Raw genomic sequence first — 13,967 nt, 5'->3', positions numbered from 1 at the left:
ATTATATGTGATAAATCTTTTCCCACCCTTTGTATATGATTGTTCAGAACTACCAGAAAAAAACTCGTATTGAATCTGTGTCATATATTATTGATCTTCTTTCAACTTCAGTCAGATGTTTGTCTGGTAGAGTAGCCCTACTCTGATCTGCACTTTGTAAAGGTTTCAGAATATTAAATGGAAACAACTGAAAATGCAGTTAAATTAAATGCATACAAATAGTGTGAAAAGAAGTATATTCCTCAACCTGTGTGACATGACTGTCTATGTTGAATACACTTTAAAGATAAATCAGTGAATGGAAATGTTTTGCTTTTGTTATGATGAGATGAAAAAAAGCTGTATTCTCAAAGGTAATATTGATTGCTTACTGCCATCTTATGGTTATTTGCAAGCATTGCATTATATTGACATTTCAGTAATTAAGGTGTGTAACATACAGCCAAAATGGTGACCCATACTCAGAATTCGTATTCTGCTTTTAACCCATCCACACACACACCGTGAACACACACCCGGAGCAGTGGGCAGCCATTAATGCTGTGGCGTTTAATGCTCTTGCTCAAGGACACCTCATTCATGGTATTGCTTACCCGAGACTCAAACCCACAACTTTAGGGTCTAGTAGTAAAACTTTCTAACCACTAGGCCACAACCTCCCTAATTAACAAATTAAACATAATTTGACTCACTTTAGAATGTAGATTTTTGCTTTATGTTTTGATCCTTTTTGCATTAGATTATTTAAATATTTGTATACTAGCTTCTTTGTGACAATTTTTCTCTCTGTCTCTGTTTCTCTGCTGTCTCTCATTGTAACAGGTTTTTGTAGAGAGTTGATGTGTTTCCTGTGACTGTGGGCTGCAGAGCACAGTAGTACAGAGCAGAGTCTGATACAGCAGCAGAGGAGATCTCCAGATCCACACGTTCCCTTTCTGTAATGTTAACAGTGAATCTTGGATCGATATCAGACTCTTTAGCTCCTTTTGCACTACTGTAGGTGAGTACAAGAAATTCTGGTTTTGATCTTCCATACTGACGATACCAGTGGAGATAATCTGTACGTCCAGATGCAGAATAACTACAAGACAATGTAACACTTGAACCCTCCTCAACAAAAACCTCTGTTTTGTTTGGTTTAATGACATTCCCAAAGACAGAAGCTGTACAAGAAGAGGCACATTTGTAGCTTTCTAGTGCTTTTTATTTAGTTTTTAATAAACTGAATAATCAATGAAAAATGAAAATACATACCGGTTGAGGCACAGAACAGAATAAATGAAAGAAGAGTCATTGTCCAAGTGTTCACTCTGAGAAGAGTCAGACTGAATCATTTCAACAACAGTCTCTGTCAGACAGAATTAGATCATGTCAGATATAAATCCCTCCTCTTTTGACACTTCAAGACAAAAAAGAAGCTTTATTTTGAAGGAGTTTAGTGAAGGAGTAGTTTTTCTTCTGGCTTGGCTCATTACTGCTACCATTATGTGAAACAAATTTGTCTGTCCATAATTTTTAAGATTAATTCTAAGTAATAATAGTTCATGTATAGTGGATTTTGTTATGATAAGTTAAAATGAATCTAGTCATATTTTAGTGTCAGACAGTCTGTCACCCTAAGTTTTATAAAGTAGAGAAAAAGAATTTGACTCACATTAGAATGTTGCATTGTTATGATACTTTTTTTTTCATCTTTGCTTTAGATTAGGAAACATTTGTATACCAACTTCTGAAGAAAGCCTGAGAGCCAAAAAAAATATTCCTCAATGTGCAAAATAAAATAACAAAAAGTTCTGAATCTCAGTTGTGAATCATAGCTGAATATACCATCTTTGACCTCAAAATGTTTCTCTCTGTGTCTGTGTTTCTCTCTTTCTCTCTCATTGTAACAGGTTTTTGTAGAGAGTTTATGTGTTTCCTGTGACTGTGGGCCTCAGAGCACAGTAGTACAGAGCAGAGTCTGATACAGCAGCAGAGGAGATCTTCAGAATCACATGGATTTGTTCCTTTTTTGTTACTTTAACAGAAAATCTTGAATCTACACCAGATACCTCACTATCTTTTGCTGTACTGTAAGTGGCTACAAGAAATTCAGGTTTTAATCTTCCATACTGACGATACCAAAAGAGATTTTCTGTAGCCCCAGAGGAGGAATAACTGCAGGACAGAGTAACTTTTTGACCTTCATCAGCATCAACATCTGTTGTCTCTGGACTGATGTTGTTTCCAAAGACAAAAGCTGAAACAGAAGAGAAATGGGTAGCATTTTAAAGAGATCTCAGATAATAATTAATAAATAAATAAAACAATTCTCTCAATAGAAATACACACCTGCTGAGACACAGAACAGAATAACTGAATGAAGATTCATTGTACAAGCGTTCACTCTGAGAAGAGTCGGACTGAATTTTTTCAACCAGTGTCTGTCAGACACATTAAATCATGTCAGATCTGTGAACACTGAGTCCCTCCTCTCTGAGTTGTATCATTCACACCTGGGAAACAAGAGTATGTGTTTTGTATTATATTGTAATTTAGTCTATATAATAAATAAACATTTGTATGTTCTCTGTGTGCTCTTAATGCATCCACTATGTGATTCCTTAACATACAGTTTGAGGTTGGTAATATATTTACATATAGATAGATAGATAGATAGATAGATAGATAGATAGATAGATAGATAGATAGATAGATAGATAGATAGATAGATAGACAGACAGACAGACAGACAGACAGACAGATAGATACTGTTGAATGCTTTTTTTTTTAAATCATGTTCGCCAGATACTTATTCATTATTTCAAATGAATAAAGCTTTTCAGAATCTAAATGAAAACTTAATAACTAAATGAAAAGTTATTTGAACATGTATTTCTTGCCAATCTGTTTATTTGTTCTTATCTAAATAGTATCACTGTACACAATCTTTAACAATGTATCATTGCTTTTATAAATGTATTGTTTATGATATAACTAGAACAAGAATATCAGCAGCTAGACTTTATTTGACCATATTTCAAAACTCACAGCATGTTTCTGCTCCTGTGTTTTTGTATGTGGTTGACTTGAGTTTTCTCACTGTGGGCCTCAGAGCACAGTAGTACACAGCAGAGTCAGACACTTGCACATCTCTGATTGTCAGTGGAACTGAATCTGATGAAAGTTTAGAGTGAAATCTCTCCTGAAACTCAGTGACAGTTTCTCCAGTTTCAAACTTATCCCTTCTCATGATGTATTTAGGAATATCATTTGCTCTCTGAATGTACCAGAAGAGATCTGGAGCTGTTGACGCACTGCTGTATTTACAGTTTAATGTGACTGATTTTCCCTCCAATTCAGTCTGATGTCTTTCTGGCTGGCTGACTGTTTCTTCCCCTCTACATTCTGGAAACATATTAAATTAATTCAAACAAATGAGACATCAGACTTACATAAAATGCTCATGGATATGTAAAAAATGTTATTGCCATACCTAAATGAAGTACAAAAATAAAAAACAAATTCCTTAACCATTGCGACATTGTTTCCCTTAGTAGTTTGAATAGCTTAGAAGAAATCACCATCCACAGACTGATGGGAGAAGAATCAATATATTTTCTCTCTCTCTCTCTTCTTGAATGTATTTGATAACGCATGTAACTCCTCCCATTCTCAAGACCGGCTGTGTGATATATTCTATTTAGTACTGCCAATTATTACAACAGTCTCTAGATGTTTTTGCTCCATTTGACAACCTTACTGAAATTGTGATAAAATGTGTTGGTGTTGCATATAAATCATTTTCCAAAAGGAATTCATATCCTTAATGCAATTTCATTTCATTTACTGTAATATACTACAATATAGTCTCTGTCAAATGTATTATTTTAAATGTAACTTTAAAATGCTGCAATATATGGCTATCCGCCAAATAGGAAGTATTTTTGTTGACTGACTTAGAAATAGATGTAATTTAGGGGTTATTGTCTTAGTGTTGAGTGTGTTTGTGTGACTGTGGGCTGCAGAGCAGAGAACTGATTTTGAAGATGTTTTGAGATCTGCATTAAATCTGTCCTTGAACTCCTCATCATTGCTGCTAGATCCAGAACTTCTGATCAGCATGTATTTTGGGGAACCATTTGTCTTCTGTTGGTACCAGAGCAGATTTGGATATTGAGTGCTGGTTGCTTTGTAAGTGCAGTCAAGAGTCGCTGTTCCATCTTCATGAACTGTCATAACTGGTTTGGACTGCATTACATTGTCCTGTGCTGTGCATCCTGTTCAATCAAACATAAATTATTGTACAAGGTAAACTTATGCTTTAGAAAAAATTAAGTCAAAATACATACCTAAGATAAATGCTGTCATAAAAAATATACTATAGCACAGTTTCATCATTGCAGTGTTAAATATATGCAAAATAAACGAGATATTCACAAGAGCTTACATCTATGTCTTGTTTCTGCTTTCATCACTTAGGCTAGTACAAATGCTAAATACAAAACCTGGGAGGAGTCATTTACATATAGACTATGCTTATTGGCTCGCAAGGTATACACAAGGTATATTATTTATATCATATTATTTATATGTTATTTTCTTGAATAAATCTCATATTGTTTTTTAACAGTACTATCACTTTTGGATTTATTTTAAAGGCAAACATAACTGGATTTAAAGGTAACCATATCCCATTGTATTCCATAAATGAGTAAAGGAGCTGTCTAATCCAATCTTTCTCCTCATTTTCTAATTCAACCCTAATTTAACTTTTTTTATTATCGAATAGTGTGGTGCCATGTCTGCATTTACATCAAGGGTGTTGCAATCCGTCATCTCTAGTGTTTCTGCATGAGGACAGAATGTGATTTGGTCACAGTGGGTCTCAGAGCATGCTGAGGATGATTTATATTTCTTCTCAAACTCTTTAGATAATCCATAATACAGCTGTTTCACCATGTCTATTTTTCATGTGCAGTATTCATGTCATACAGAGAAAATGCTAAATAAAATCAATAGCCTACCGGTTATGCCATTTGTTTTATTTCACGTGATAAAGTGGCTCAGCCTGTCACTTTAATACCTAAGAAGACACTGCCACCTTGTGTTCAATCACCTTTATTTATATAGTGCTTTAAACAAAATACATTGCGCCAAAGCACTGAACAACATTCATTTGGAAAACAGTGTCTCAATAATGCAAAATGATAGTTAAAGGCAGTTCATCATTGAATTCATTGATGTCATCTCTGTTCAGTTAAATAGTGTCTGTTTTAATTTGCAATCAAGTCAACGATATCGCTGTAGATGAAGTGACCCCAACTAAGCAAGCCAGAGGCGACAGCGGCAAGGAACCGAAACTCCATCGGTGACAGAATGGAGAAAAAAACCTTGGGAGAAACCAGGCTCAGTTGGGGGGCCAGTTCTCCTCTGACCAGACGAAACCAGTAGTTCAATTCCAGACTGCAGCAAAGTCAGATTGTGAAGAAGAATCATCTGTTTCCTGTGGTCTTGTCCTGGTGCTCCTCTGAGACAAGGTCTTTACAGGGGATCTGTATCTGGGGCTCTAGTTGTCCTGGTCTCCGCTGTCTTTCAGGGATGTAGAGGTCCTTTCTAGGTGCTGATCCACCATCTGGTCTGGATACGTACTGGATCCGGGTGACTGCAGTGACCCTCTGATCTGGACACAGACTGGATCTGGTGGCCACGGTGACCTCGGAACAAGAGAGAAACAGACAAATATTAGCGTTGATGCCATTCTTCTAATGATGTAGAAAGTACGGTGTTATGTGAAGTGTTCCGGTTCCAGTTTACCTAATTAATGCAGCCTAAAAATCCTTTAACGGATTTGGATATTAAAAGCATATTAGTATGTTATGTGTATGCCAGGTTAAAGAGATGGGTCTTTAATCTAGATTTAAACTGCAAGAGTGTGTCTGCCTCCCGAACAATGTTAGGTAGGTTATTCCAGAGTTTAGGCGCCAAATAGGAAAAGGATCTGCCGCCCGCAGTTGATTTTGATATTCTAGGTATAATCAAATTGCCTGAGTTTTGAGAACGTAGCGGACGTAGAGGAGTATAATGTAAAAGGAGCTCATTCAAATACTGAGGTGCTAAACCATTCAGGGCTTTATAAGTAATAAGCAATATTTTAAAATCTATACGATGTTTGATAGGGAGCCAGTGCAGTGTGGACAGGACCGGGCTAATATGGTCATACTTCCTGGTTCTAGTAAGAACTCTTGCTGCTGCATTTTGGACTAGCTGTAGTTTGTTTACCAAGCGTGCAGAACAACCACCCAATAAAGCATTACAGTAGTCTAACCTTGAAGTCATAAATGCATGGATTAACATTTCTGCATTTGACATTGAGAGCATAGGCCGTAATTTAGATATATTTTTGAGATGGAAAAATGCAGTTTTACAAATGCTAGAAACGTGGCTTTCTAAGGAAAGATTGCGATCAAGTAGCACACCTAGGTTCCTAACTGATGACGAAGAATTGACAGAGCAACCATCAAGTCTTAGACAGTGTTCTAGGTTATTACAAGCAGAGTTTTTAGGTCCTATGATTAACACCTCTGTTTTTTCTGAATTTAGCAGTAAGAAATTACTCGTCATCCAATTTTTTATATCGACTATGCATTCCATTAGTTTTTCAAATTGGTGTGTTTCACCGGGCTGCGAGGAAATATAGAGCTGCGTATCATCAGCATAACAGTGAAAGCTAACACCATGTTTCCTGATGATATCTCCCAAGGGTAACATATAAAGCGTGAAGAGTAGCGGCCCTAGAACTGAGCCTTGAGGTACTCCATACTGCACTTGTGATCGATATGATACATCTTCATTCACTGCTACGAACTGATGGCGGTCATATAAGTACGATTTAAACCATGCTAATGCACTTCCACTGATGCCAACAAAGTGTTCAAGTCTATGCAAAAGAATGTTGTGGTCAATTGTGTCAAACGCAGCACTAAGATCCAATAAAACTAATAGAGAGATACACCCACGATCAGATGATAAGAGCAGATCATTTGTAACTCTAAGGAGAGCAGTTTCAGTACTATGATACGGTCTAAATCCTGACTGGAAATCCTCACATATACCATTTTTCTCTAAGAAGGAATATAATTGTGAGGATACCACCTTTTCTAGTATCTTGGACAGAAAAGGGAGATTCGAGATTGGTCTATAATTAACTAGTTCTCTGGGGTCAAGTTGTGGCTTTTTTATGAGAGGCTTAATAACAGCCAGTTTGAAGGTTTTGGGGACATATCCTAATGACAATGAGGAATTAATAATAGTCAGAAGAGGACCTATGACTTCTGGAAGCACCTCTTTTAAGAGCTTAGATGGTATAGGGTCTAACATACATGTTGTAAGTTTAGATGATTTAACAAGTTTATACAATTCTTCCTCTCCTATAGTAGAGAATGAGTGGAACTGTTCCTCAGGGGGTCTATAGTGCACTGTCTGATGTGAAACTGTAGCTGACGGCTGAATGGTTGCAATTTTATCTCTAATAGTATCGATTTTAGAAGTAAAGTAGTTCATAAAGTCATTACTGCTGTGGTGTTGGGAAATGTCAACACTTGTTGAGGCTTTATTTTTCGTTAATTTAGCCACTGTATTGAATAAATACCTGGGGTTATGTTTGTTTTCTTCTAAAAGAGAAGAAAAGTAATCAGATCTAGCAGTTTTTAATGCTTTTCGGTAGGATATGCTACTTTCCCGCCAAGCAATACGAAATACCTCTAGTTTTGTTTTCCTCCAGCTGCGCTCCATTTTTCGGGCTGCTCTCTTTAGGGTGCGAGTATGCTCATTATACCATGGTGTTAAACTGTTTTCCTTAACCTTCCTTAAGCGTAAAGGAGCAACTGTATTTAAAGTGCTAGAAAAGAGAGAGTCCATAGTTTCTGTTACATCATCAAGTTGTTCTGAGGTTTTGGATATGCTAAGGAATTCGGATACATCAGGAAGATAACTTAAAAAGCTGTCTTTTGTGGTAGAAGTGATGGTTCTTCGATACTTGTAACAAGAAGTAGAATTTACAATTTTGGCTATATGAAGTTTACACAGAACTAAATAATGATCTGAGATATCATCACTTGGCTGAATAATTTCAACACTATCAACATCAATTCCATGTGACAGTATTAAATCTAGAGTATGATTTCGACAATGAGTAGGTCCTGAAACGTGTTGTCTAACACCAATAGAGTTCAGAATGTCTATAAATGCTGATCCCAATACATCTTTTTCATTATCGACATGGATATTAAAATCACCAACTATTAAGACTTTATCTGCAGCCAGAACTAACTCGGATGTAAAATCACCAAACTCTTTAATAAAGTCTGTATGGTGCCCTGGTGGCCTGTATACAGTAGCCAGTAGCCAGCACAGTATGTTGTGTTCTGAACATACTGTGTATCATCACGTTGTCTTGTCCCTTACTTTTTAAACATTAGCAAAAAAAAGTCATAAGGTTGCAGTTGATATTTAGAAACCTAAAACTATATAATACCCATCGAAATTCTTGTATTATCTAGTTCTTTCACGGAGAGCGAAGTCGTGAACTGCAACTCCACTGCAGTAGATGGCGATAAAGAGCAACTTTTTACTTGATGTACTACAGATGAAGATGTAAAGCTGCGATATATGATATATAAATCAAGTGGATAGTCTTGTGTGTTTACTTAATAGTAGTTTGGTTGATCGTTTTCATATAAAAATCGAATAACCTACAAAGCGACTTCAGAGAGATAATTTCAGCGCGCGCTGAATAAACCATCGTACACGCCTGCCGAAAACAAAGTAGCCTACTAACAAGAATGGCGAAGGGAGTTTATTTAGAGCATTATTTAGACAGTAAGTATTTTAAACGGTATTTTTGACAATCGTGTTGCCATATTTTAATAACTGCCAAGTTGTATGAAATGTGATGAATTCCTCTCGCAGCTCACTTGTGCGTTTAGGAGTCGTTTTGTTTCAAAAATCGTCTAATGTTTTACTTTACGATAAAATGCTGAACTGTAACGTTACATGACCGAGTGCCTGAATAATGTTTTGTATCTTATACCACCGCAGGTCAGTGTGTAAAGTTAACTTCCTGTAGCATGCATGCGTCTTATTTTTCCCTGCCATGTAGGCCTAAATACAGTTTACACGATCTTTTATTATAATCATTCACTCCAGGCATCGAGGGACTTCCCTGCGAGTTGCAGAGAAACTTCTCATTAATGGAGGATTTAGATAATAGAACTGAAGGTATGAATCCTTGGATCAGTATCACTTTGTATTAGAGGCCACTTAACTTTTAAATTGTGATTAATTAACAATTACTTTCTTATTGTTGTTCACAGAGAAAAAAACTGAGATAAGTGAATTAGCTTCTGAGTATGTTGCAAAAGTTAGAAATTTGGCATCCGAGGAGCGTGCCCAGCATTTAAAGAAGATTGAGAATGCCTACAGCAAATGCAAAGAGTACAGCGATGACAAAATTCAGCTTGCAATGCAGATTTATGAAATGGTGAGATGCAAAGTCCTTGGTTTTATTTATTTATTTGCGTGTGTCATTTGATGCATCAAGAAAAAAACAAGTCTCCTGGCATTTCCAGGTGGATAAACACATCCGGCGGTTGGATGCTGATCTTGCACGCTTTGAGAATGATCTGCAGGAGAAACTGGACATGGGAAGCATGGATAGCTCAGATGAGAAGCAGTTGCGAAGTTAGTCTTATTGTTCAGAACATATCTTCATGTACGTATCATTAAAGTTAATACGGTGATGTAATATAGGGTGAGACTAAACCGACCCATTTGTTGTTTCAGAGGATAAGAATATAAAAGACAAGAGGGGATCACTTGGAAGAGACAAGAAAGGATCAGATCAAGACTCACCCAAGCAGAAAAAGCAGAAAAACTGGGTAACTGTCATATTAAAAGGACACATTTGATTGATGCCAGTATATATTATTTTAAGCCTTTGTATTCAGATACTTTGTGTGTGTGTGTCTTGTCTCTCAAACACTAGTGCCAACATAAGTGAATCTCTGCTCGCAATGCACCCATCAGATGTCCTGGATATGCCAGTGGACCCTAATGAACCCACATACTGTTTGTGTAGTCAAGTATCATATGGAGAAATGATTGGATGTGACAATTCTGATGTGAGTAAAAGTATATATACATGTATGTTATTTTTAAGCCATTGTTTGAGGAAACGGTTTGTCACGCACAGAAACAAGTACTATTTTACATGATGATAAATTAAATAATAAAAGAGACTAATGGATTTAGTTTATGTTTTATAATATCTACAACACTGCCAGTCCAGTTGGAATAGGCGTTTATTTTTGTAAATAGAGAAAAGTAATCTAGTTGATATTTAAAAGAATGAAAAAGGTTTCTTCTCTTTTAACAGTGTCCAGTAGAATGGTTTCACTTTGCTTGTGTCGGCCTAACAACCAAACCAAAGGGAAAATGGTGAGCCAAATACCTTTACTTCGTATTCATTTCATTTGCATATTCCATGTACTTAATATCATATTTTTTGTGTTCTCTGTTTGTAGGTACTGCCCACGATGCACCCAAGATATGAGGAAAAAATAGTCTACTTCTACAATGCATCCTGAATCAAATCTCCAGTTTTTACAACCTTTTCAAGTGGAAATCAATTAACCTTTTATAAAAGTGCCTTTGCTATGTAGACGATCATGATTGTAACAACCGGGAAGAATATTAAATGAATTTTCCAGTTGGTGCCAGCAGAGGGCTTGGATCTCTATTCATTTTGCTGTAGAATAAAGTTTATTTATGTTGATGACTTTTATGCCTTGTCTAAATAGCTTGATCTTGTATCTTACTATATATAATATGTAAATATTTTTGTGTTTTTTTTATACAATTTTATGTTAATCTAAACCCTTCGCTCTCATAAGACTTAACTGTAACAGTTACGTGGGCATACCAGCGAATCGTATAATGAAATAATTTGACAAAGTTAGAATCCGATCAGTATAGGGAAATGTAGTTCTTTGAGTACTCCACCTACCGCGGTGCAATAGAAATGGAGACTACATTTCCCGTCATGCAACGCCCGTCAGGACTCATGGACGGAACCCATTTGCAAACAGCAGTTTGAGGTTGCAGGAAACTTCTGATCACAGTTAGTTTTTTTTTTCGCGCATTTTAATAATATTTAATTAAGATTTTTATAATAATAGGTTAATAAAAACCTGATCAACCTAAAAAGCTACGTTTAGTGAAGTCCAAACACTGGGCTGGGTCGACAGTTCCGCTTCCCCTCCGCCATAGCAGACAGATCCCGGGAACAAGAAGAAGTTAACGCCAAAAAACAAAAAGGTACGTCGGCACGGCATCCCAAATCATAATCTCCAGGGAGATAGTAGCATTATACTTGCAACAGAATCTGTTTATGTGGGTGAAAAAGGCGGAGCTTAAACTTTGAAAAGGTTTGCGTGAGTTCTGGTGAGTTGAAAAAGCAAAACTGGTCTGATCTTGACATCTGCTCGGCCAGCAGTGCGCAGACCACTTGATATTCAAAAAGGATGGTGTGTATTTATGATTTATCATCAAGCTTTAGATTTTATAATTACTTTGTATTAATAATGCAGTGCTGTTTGTTTGTTTTTCTATTAGAAAGTAACGTTACTCTGGGTTGTTTTTTTTCTTCCAAAAAAGTATGAATTAACACGAGTAACGTTAGATAGTCGACAAAAACAAGGCGAACTAAACCTTAGTTTCCATTAAGCTTTAACATTTTTACATCAACAATTGATTTATATTAATGTTTGTTAAGGGGGCTTGTGTGAGGGGTAAAAAAAATCAAACTGTAAATCAAAGTCCTATCTTTTAAGCCTTTCTTTCATGTTTCTGCTTGAAAGTTTTTTCATGTTACGATTATGTTTCTTTTCTTCATGGAAAACAAAGTAGATGTTTGGCATAAATCGCAATTTAAGTCACCTTTCACCATCATTGTATGAAAATATGCAGTTAATAAATGGTGACTGAGTCTTGAGCCCTCATAGAATTCTGTCTAACATCTCATTTTGTGTTCCACAGAAGAAATGAAGTCATGAGGGTGAGTAAATTACACATTTTTAATTTCTCTAACAATAAGCAAGAATTGTGTGGTTAGAAAGCTTGCTGCTGCTTGTCTGGAACAGCACATGCCTTCATTCTCTAATAGCTCTGAAGGAGGACGACAGCTAGGTTCAGTTTCAGGAAGTCTTGCTCAGTATTTCCTTATATAGAAACTGCAAATACAAAAGGCCCCTAGTCTGTCTTCCTGTAAACAGTTCCTCTACACAACCACACATCTGTATAAGAGGCGTGCTCCGATATCTTTGTTTTGGTCCAGTTGGTCAGATTAAGTGCAAGTGTGTGTGACCCGTAGTGGTCGTGGCTGGTAGGATCAGGAAATGCTTCTGTTATCCTTCCACCAATCAGAAATGGAGGGGATATGAGTAATAGGAAGTGGTGGCACTCTGCTGATGAATTTTTTTTTTTGTTTCTTCCCTGTCTCTCTAGTGGTAACATGAAGATAGTAATCAGAACTGTCAGAAGTAACATAGTTGGAATTTTTTACCAAAAATGTTTGAAATATTTTGGTGATGGAAATTGTATCTCTAGCGGGCAAGGCCAAAATACCAAACATAACAAAATTAGCTTCTATAACACAACTAACTAAAGAAACATAAAAATTAAACAGATTAAACTAACTCCCTAACTAACATGAATAGGAGAAAATTAAGTAATGAAAAATAAAATGGCACCCACCTTCCTACTAAACCCAAAACAAAAGACGTGAATTAAAACTCTATTTATTATGGGCAACTGAAGTTAACACTACGGCCTCAGTCATAGATGTAATCCGTTGAGACAAAAGACAGAAGCTCTGCTTCAACAGTCTCAACACAATTGAGAGAAAGTTACACCAAATCGCCAAACTAAAGCCCCTATATACTTCAAAAAATATTGACAAACTTATATGATGTAATCTCGAAACAAAATCAGGCAGTACGAATCCTCAGCCACTGCCACCAACTACTGGTCTGAGGGTAGCTGTAGTTTAAATGATCTCACTCCTTTCCCATCACCAATCACAACTGAGCTAAGTGGGGATACTGGTTCTGTGGGGAGAGAGAGAAAGCGATAGAGAAAACAAGGCACAGAATTCACAAAGCAATGAAATCTATGGCTCTGGTCTGGACATAATACAGTGCATCATGTCTGTCGGTGAATGCTGAGTAGTGAATACTTATGTTCTTGCATTTATACTGAGAAGGACCCACATTGCATGCATAGTCAGTGGCACCTTATGTTTACTTTTGAGCCGCCAGTCTGTAAGTGTGGAGAACAAATATATTCTGGTTAGTTTAGGCCTGGCGCGGCTCATATTAAAGAGGCTCAGGGTAGCAGATGGGAATGTCCACAGTCCCGCTTCCCATGAGCTTTCTCTGGCATTTTCATCTCACTTCCTCCGTTTGTACACACAAACTGAGAGGACAGTTTTCAGCCTTTGGCTGAAGTCCCACTTACTTTTATGCATGACTTAAATGGAAAAGCGTATCTTTATGATTTTATTGTAGAAAATACTGTAATTTGTAATAAGTGGGATATTATGTGATATTATTTATGCATTTGGCAGATGTTTTTATGTAATGGAACTTATGTTGAATTCAGGGTTTGCATTTTTATCGGTTCACATGCTCCCTGGAAATCAAATCCATGACTTTGGTCTTACTAGTCACATGCTCTTGTTTTGTCTTGAATTAGTGTATTGCTGTTGCTGAAAATGCATAAATCAAAAGTAAAAGTAAACCTTTGTGTCACATGGTATCTTGTCACAGAGTGGGGAAAATGAAAAGCCAGTAGTTGTTGTCAAGCATAGATCATGGCATGCTTGACTTGATTTATAGTGCATCTTTTTTTGTGCACTTTTTCATTTAGGT

General features: G+C 36.6%; 1 protein-coding gene and 1 gene segment (V, D, J or C); one reads left to right on the top strand and one right to left on the bottom strand.

The window, feature by feature from the left end:
- Positions 1–661: 661 nt before the first annotated feature.
- Positions 662–1,325, bottom strand: LOC113072544 (T cell receptor alpha variable 38-1-like). The segment is given in 2 exon segments: positions 662–1,163; positions 1,255–1,325. Coding segments are annotated over 2 exon segments (393 nt in total).
- Positions 1,326–8,621: 7,296 nt separating this feature from the next.
- On the top strand, positions 8,622–10,822 carry LOC113072550 (inhibitor of growth protein 5-like). The gene is made up of 8 exons (XM_026245539.1): positions 8,622–8,859; positions 9,187–9,258; positions 9,354–9,520; positions 9,609–9,720; positions 9,823–9,913; positions 10,022–10,160; positions 10,415–10,476; positions 10,563–10,822. Exons 1-8 carry the CDS (start codon positions 8,823–8,825, stop codon positions 10,600–10,602), a joined length of 720 nt encoding a protein of 239 aa, XP_026101324.1. The 5' UTR covers positions 8,622–8,822; the 3' UTR covers positions 10,603–10,822.
- Positions 10,823–13,967: the final 3,145 nt, after the last annotated feature.

The sequence above is a fragment of the Carassius auratus genome, unplaced genomic scaffold, assembly GCF_003368295.1.
Source record: "Carassius auratus strain Wakin unplaced genomic scaffold, ASM336829v1 scaf_tig00009453, whole genome shotgun sequence".
In the NCBI taxonomy this organism is placed as follows: Eukaryota; Metazoa; Chordata; class Actinopteri; order Cypriniformes; family Cyprinidae; genus Carassius; species Carassius auratus.
Note: the sequence above shows the minus strand (reverse complement) of the source record. Positions and strands in the feature narration are given on the sequence as shown.